Below are 7,779 nucleotides of genomic sequence, written 5' to 3' on the forward strand. Positions count from 1 at the left end.
CTTTTCGACGGGACCAACGGTTTGCTTCGTAATAACGAGAACTTCGTAAAAACGTTGTTCGTATTAACGAGAGTCTACTGTACATGAATGAAGAATCATGTAATATTTTATCCCTTTAAATTCTTTACCAGAAAAACCAACAGTTTTAGATGCTCAGGCAGCAGGTTTTGATGTCCCCACGTTACACTGTTACTGTCTGCATAAAATTTTCTTTCACTACACACTTGTGTGGGAGGACGAGCTCCTTCTTGCAAAAATTGCAAAATTTGAGAACCTTGGGAATTTTTATTAATAATTGTATCAGCGATTTGTATCTTCATGGAATTTATGAGGATGTGTGCGAACGAACTATAGAACTTAGCTTTAGCTTAATAGACCAAAAAATTTTCTTTATTTTTCTCACCTATTCAGCAACCTTTGCAACTCCTGTTTTTAAATTCTAGGAGGGAACTAAACGCAACAGAGGAATAAACAAAAATTCACAGCAGATGTACATAGTACTCAAAAGGCTAAAAGATGGTCAAACACCGGGGAAAACCAGCATTGTCCACTAAAAGCTAAAGTTAAATTTTTTCATAGAAATCTTAAAAATTTTACGTATTCTCTCGGCATATGAGAAAAGGAAGTCGAATACGCCGCCGGGCCTGAAGACGGTCGGCCGCCATGGCTGACGAAAAGATATTCAGTGCCCACGTCGACTATCCTAGTAGTTGACTGCTACGAATACTGCAAGCAATACTTTACTTTAAAAACGATATTATTAAAAACAACATAATGAGTTTCATGATAGCGCCTCCTGTCAGCAGATTTCTGAACTTACTGGCCACGACAGCTCCGAAACCAAAAAGACTTGACTCAATATTCTCAGTGCTACTTGAAGCAGTTGAGTACCAGCGACTCAACCCAAATTTTTGAGTATATGTACATACTTGCACATCCCTAGTGGAAACTGATGAAGTGGCTATTGGTTGGTCAGTTGCACATTGGAGTTATTGCAGTTGATGGGAACTGAGTTTTGTATTCAAAATTTAAAAGAATGGGGGGCTACTATGCACAGGAAGAAAAAAGTAAGTAATGAAAATGTGTCGTATTGTTGTGACAAGAATGGCCATAAACTCAGCTTACTTTGCAATTGGCATTATCCCTCAAAGTTAGAGGTTTGGTATCAGAAATTTTCCTCTAATCATCCATTCTTATGTGGAGTGATGGAGGCAGTACTGTTCACCTATTCATATTGTTATAAATTTGCCCCAAACCAACTCAGGGTGTTGAAGATTCATATCTGCAAGAATGTGTGGTGGATGTGATGAGGATAGGTTACCACATTATCTTAAGAGAAGAGTGTTGAGACACGATTGCATAGAGATGTAGAATGTGTGGAGGCCACTGCTGCCCTAACGAAAGACTTCACTTGTGAACAAATCTGTTAAAAATAAAATATCTATGTATTGTGTGAGATACTCTCTCACTCACCTTGCAGACTTGTAGCATGTATATGTACTATATAGCTTACTTCCTTCATTGTTACCATACCAAACCAAGCTGCAAAAATTTAATTATTGATGATAGACAGCATCATTTGCTGAAAAGCTTTTAAAAAAATTCAGGAATCTGATCAATAAAACTAGAGTGGTAAAGAATTATTAAAAACAGTCATCAACTACATACATATTACCTTAAATTAACATTTTGGTTTACTGTGCATTTATTTCCTTTGTTTATGTAAAGCATGTTCCATTTTTTCATGATATAAAAATCTTTATAAGAGATACTACTTATTTTTTTGCTGTAAAAAGATGCACACTTGTTTTTCTTTCAAAGCATTGAAATTAGTAGTCCAAGATATTTTGTCTCTTGCTTGACCATTTGAATTTCTGCTAGAATAATATTTTCATATTAACTTAAAATTATTCACTATTTTCATGTTTAATTATTATATTTTTGTCTTATTATTTATAAAGGACTTAAAGGAAAACTTGGAGCAAGAACTGGATTTTTTCAATGAAGGGAAGAATTCAGAGATTTGTTCAAAGGACTTGGCTCATTTTCCATTTGTATATGTACCAAAGGTTCTTTGGGAAAAAACAAGCAAGGTGAGGTTCTCTTGAAATAATATCTTATACTTTTGCAACATGTGCTGTTAATTAAGATTGTTTGTGTTGTGATATAGTAGGTCAATTGAGTGATATTCAAAATCTGGCATGGGAACATGCTTGACCTAATTTTGTCCCTAGCATGTTTATGTATTTTTAAATAGTAATAACTAATAAGAATAGTTTTACTATTCAAAAAGTCAATTCAAACAGTAAGTGGTGTAGGCTTTGCCAATGAATACTGCATGGCTTAATATTGCAATTACAGTTTCACAGTACTTGATTGTATAGTCACCTGCTGTGTTACAAGCAAATCCAAATAAGGTACAGTTTATAATTTTAGAACATAACATGCAAATAAGATCACACAGGGTTCCCACTCAAACGTGAAAATCTTAAAACCGTGAATAAGCCGTGAATTTGGTCAGAAAACCTTAAAAATCTCTCCAACGTGATATTAGAACTACGATTGAAAGAGCAAAAGAAAAATTCATATGTCAATCATGTTTCAAGGTCAGTCATGCTCAGACACTGCCCACGCATTTATCTGCACACGAACATTCTTAGCGCAATTATTAGTCCTTGTGCCTTGATTACGCATTGACCTTACCCCTGTACCAAAGCCGGAAGACTGGTAACGAAAGTGTTCATTAACCCTAGCGAAAATTCAGACACTTCTTAATTTCCCTGGTCCCTCGATTTTTCCGCTCGCAACCTTTTGCGGGAGCTGAATTTTGCAAACGATATGTGACGTCAGGAGGGATAGCACTTTCATAGTTGTGTTTTCTTTCATGGCATCTGTCGCGTTTGTTAAGTTTTTAGTTAACCTGCGGCTGATGATCGTTAGGCGATCAATATTTCTGGCTGAAATGGTTTATCTAAAAATCGTAAATTTGACGACATTTAGGCCATGAAAACCTGGAAAAAATGTGAATTTTATATTTTAGTTTGAATGGGAACCATGTCACATGAGTTTAATTCTTTCGTTGAAAATTTTGAGCCAACATTTTTTTTCAGTTTACCATTTGGTTCATTTTATGCAATCGAAATCATTCCAGTCAATATTTTGCGGAGATAAGACTGAAAACATTATCACGAATCACTCGTTTTTTACTCTGATTTACCATAATGTAAATACCGGTGCGAGTATAGTTTCGTTCTTCATATGTTATAATAACAAACTCGTTCCCAGGCGGGAAGATTTAGATGGATTGTAAAAACAGCGAATCAGTCTTGTAATGGCACAATTGAACACGTTCACGAGATAATGGTAGGCTATACTAATGTAAAATGCAAATTGGACATGCCAATTATATTCATAGTTCTTAGAAGTAAGTTACAAAGAAGTTGGATCTTTCAGGAAGAATGGAGGCTCTTTATTCATATGCAGCACAACAGTTTATATTTCAGCTATTTACCTTTCTAGGTAAACTACTGGAAGAGCTAAGTCATTTGAAATATTTAATGTAGTATGATAATTTTAAGTTATGCAGATTCAATGCAATGTTTTGTTATTACTCTGTTGCACATGTGATCTGCATAGTAATATTGAATCCATAAATAATATTGTAGAGGATTAATACAAACCGTATCTCAATCCATAAACAAATCAGAAATTTGTCCAATTAATAATTGAAGTACATCCGTTATTTAAACATCAATTACTTTATATCGAAGTTTTATTATCAACATTTGCCAAGAACATTCTCAGATATATCACCATCGTTAAACTCCGTTTCGATTTTTTAATCATCATAAATCAACTTTTAACTACTTACATTCCATCACCAGTACGATAACACTTCCTTCGAATTTTATTCTTCCATAATCATTTCAACATAAATTATTCTCCATCCAAGGTAATGACTTTTCGACCATTCTCTACAATATAGCTTATATAACTTATACATACTTTGGCGAGCATTAGCATAATACATTACGTGAGCATACATCAAACATCAAAAAATCATCATACATGAAGTACCGTATAAGCGCGTGTAAGAGGCGCACCTTTTTTCCCAGAAATTGCTGCCGAAAATGGGGGTGCGCCTGAGCCGTCTACTGAGGCTCCAAGGACAAGCCATCGTAAGCAGTAGTGGAAGTACGACCTCACTACGGGGCGTAGGCCGAGTCTTCGGACTAGCCCTAGCCAGTCGACTCCCAGTCCGTCGTGTGAAGGAAGGAATCTAATTGCGGGCTCCCTATATATTTGGGAGAGCAAGGAGATCCAGGCTTTTTGCTTGGGATTCGCCCGTTGTGGCATGTTGTGCCCTCTCAACTCAACGCCACTCCGGGGCCGCCTCGTCGCCAGACACCGCCAAACCACGTAAGCTTGGGAGCCCTTTCTTTCCCACTTCCCAGATTTTTCCCTTCACCCCTTCTCCTTTCTTCCGTGTGCCGTGGTCGACTCTTTGGCAGGGTTTGTGGTTTGCCTGAAGTTTTTTTTGTAACAATAAATTGCATTTTTTTAAATTGTTTTACTGCCTGCTTACTGCCACCCACCTTCACTAATAGTTCAATGGTAGCAGAGCGTGGTTTTGAGGTGGCAGTGTAGGATATCGTGGTAATCATGGCATTCAAGGTACCAGAGGGAACGAGCTGGATTAATGATCTGTCTAAAACGGAAGCGATTAGTGCTTGTGAACGGTTTGGGATTAGTAGTGACGGCGTACTAGATGATCTGAGGAAACGTTTGCGCGAGTATGTGCGGAGTTTGTCCGCAACTACTGAAACGGTGCCCGAAAATACAAATGTGAGTAGAGCTGACATGGGTCCTTCCAAATCAAGTGAAGCTATCGGGTTTGACTTCGTAAGGCTAGAGCAAATTCTAACTGCGGCGAAACGCTGGGAACTGCGGTTCAAGGGGGAAGGCGAGGAAAATGTGAGAAGTTTCTTGGAAGTACTAGATAAGTTTGTCGAGCATTTTGAAGTCAGCGAGCTGATGTTAAAAAATTTATTATCCCAGAACCAAGTCCGGGCCTTGCCTCCCAGTACTTCGGGCAATAATTTCATTAACATCAGCTCGCTGACTTCAAAATGCTCGACAAACTTATCTAGTACTTCCAAGAAACTTCTCACATTTTCCTCGCCTTCCCCCTTGAACCGCAGTTCCCAGCGTTTCGCCGCAGTTAGAATTTGCTCTAGCCTTACGAAGTCAAACCCGATAGCTTCACTTGATTTGGAAGGACCCATGTCAGCTCTACTCACATTTGCATTTTCGGGCACCGTTTCAGTAGTTGCGGACAAACTCCGCACATACTCGCGCAAACGTTTCCTCAGATCATCTAGTACGCCGTCACTACTAATCCCAAACCGTTCACAAGCACTAATCGCTTCCGTTTTAGACAGATCATTAATCCAGCTCGTTCCCTCTGGTACCTTGAATGCCATGATTACTACGATATCCTACACTGCCACCTCCTTAATCCCATAATGCAATCCGTATGGTGTTTGACTTCAGTTTTACGGAGAATCCTTACATGCTACGAGCGCATATGAAAAGAGAAAACACACATTAGAAAATGACAAGATTTCGAGTAAAATACACAATTTTGATCAAACTGAAGTTAACAAAATAGTTAGTTTTATTATCAGGTGTTCTTAGCTGTGGTTCAAAAGCACCTTTATCACAACAGAATTGATGATACATTATGACATGACAAAAATAACATTTATGCGTTGTATACAAATCAATTTTCACTTCAACTTCCAAATAGGAAGGTATGGGATGTATCTTTTAGCATTACAAACGAAGAACTTTAAATGTACTAATGCATCTATATGCACGTATAGAGCCAATTAACACTTTAGCTGCGGCGGACGCACCGGTGCGTCCTGCGCAAACTATAACGCTGAGCGGAGGACGCACCGGTGCGTCCTGCTTCGACCCGTTTTCAAATGCCCATAGAATCAGCCGAGAACGTCTTGGGCGCTCCAAATTACCTCTCGCTACTCTATTACATTCCGTACTATTCTGTATTGGCCGTCGTTTCTAGGAATCAACTGTCATTTTTTAGGTAGTAACTACTTTTTCATCTTTTTTCCATTTTTTCGTGATTTTTATGATATATTAATTTTTCTGAACTTAATCGTCTCGGAAACGGAGATAAATGGGTCTCGTATGCATCAAAAACTCTTCTAAATATTATTTATGTAAAATAAAGTTTTATATTCAGTTTATTCGAATATGTGGAAATGTATCGATATACCTGAAGATAGCAAAAATATGTGAACAGATTGGTTTGAACAATTGTCATGGTTGCTTCTTTTGAACATAATAGATATTACGTTTAGCGATGATAAATCCCTTGAAAACGTAATACGCGTAGTTGACCCCGGTTCGATGCCAGAATTTTCTACACATGTACCTTTATCGTGCATAACGCGGAAAAAGTTAGCTCTAAGAAGTTATTACCATAAGGCATATCGAGGGGCATTATGTAATCCCCTTTGATAATAATGAATTATAATCCATTACACTCTTCTTTTATTCTTCCATATAGCAGATTGATTATGTAAACATGCCGTAATGTTGCCGAATTTTTCTTAAATATAATGAAAAATGTTGCTGAACATCACTTGTCCCACAAAACCCCGAATCACAATATTATAGACAAGTGTCTCATTATATTACGGGTCAATTGCAAAGGTTATATACTTTGTTAAACTGACAGATAGGAATATAATTACCACACACTGCGTATACATTACAAACGAAACTGAAATCGACCACCATATCAAGATAAAATATTTTACACAGGATCCATTAGCATTGACCTTGAGAATGAAATTCAATGCCGATATGACGGAAATGTAATACCGGGAATTCCAAGGCGATCACAATAATGTGTGAAATAAAAGGGTAATATTTCGTCTCATTTCATGCGGATATCGTTTCGTATTGCCTATAAAAACAGTGTCGTCGAGGCATGCCTTTCACTCTCATCCCTCCGACGCCCTCTCGCCAAAATATCATATCAAGTAAGACGTTGCCACAGGAAAGTACTAGGTGCTTTGGGCCTTCGGAATACATTGATAAGCTCGATTTTCGGAGATATCTATCCTCTGAAGTATCATCGGAGGTGTCACCTGTTACCTGAATATCTTGATTTTTTCCCATTACATTTGATGGCTGAGGAGCCAGTAGCATCAACACCTGGTTCAGCGGGAACGTTATGAAAAAAGAGATGAATATCCTTAGAGAATTTTGAAGAAAAAATGCGATGGTGTTTGGCGTAACATGGTGAAACTCCTTCATGATGCACAAAGGTTAAGAAAAGACTTAGCTGTTTCACAAAATTTATTTTGTGAAACAGCTAAGTCTTTTCTTAACCTTTGTGCATTTGAAGAAAAAGACTAATTAAGAGTTGATGGATATCCTCATGTAGTTTGATGAGGAGATGGACAGCAAGGAAGATGATGCATCCCAGGAAGGAATTCCAGAGGAGTCGTCCGAAGAGAGTCAGGAAGAAAACGCCCATGTACCATCATCAAAACTGTTCCGAAAGCACTCAAATAACTTCGATTTATGGTACAAAGCTGAACTCTAAGTAACAGATATCCTTTTTTCTGGCACCTCAGGACAAAAATTTAATGTTCCCAGCAGGAATCCTTACGACTTACGACTCATTGCCAATGATGTTTTTTGAGTTGTAATAGAAACGTATATCAATGCTGAATATGTGGT

General features: G+C 37.8%; 1 protein-coding gene across 4 annotated transcripts in view; it reads left to right on the forward strand.

The window, feature by feature from the left end:
• LOC124159589 (uncharacterized aarF domain-containing protein kinase 5) overlaps positions 1 to 7,779 on the forward strand; it is a 95,237-nt gene that overhangs the window by 30,751 nt on the left and 56,707 nt on the right. For all 4 annotated transcript variants that reach the window (XR_006864980.1, XM_046535501.1, XM_046535502.1 and 1 more), the window contains exon 5: positions 1,962 to 2,093. Coding sequence is in view for 3 of the 4 variants with exons in the window: in XM_046535501.1 (XP_046391457.1) it covers positions 1,962 to 2,093 (132 nt within the window). In the remaining variant the exon portion in view is untranslated. The remainder of the gene's footprint in view (positions 1 to 1,961; positions 2,094 to 7,779) is intronic.

Source organism: Ischnura elegans, chromosome 5 (assembly GCF_921293095.1).
Source record: "Ischnura elegans chromosome 5, ioIscEleg1.1, whole genome shotgun sequence".
Lineage (NCBI taxonomy): Eukaryota > Metazoa > Arthropoda > Insecta > Odonata > Coenagrionidae > Ischnura > Ischnura elegans.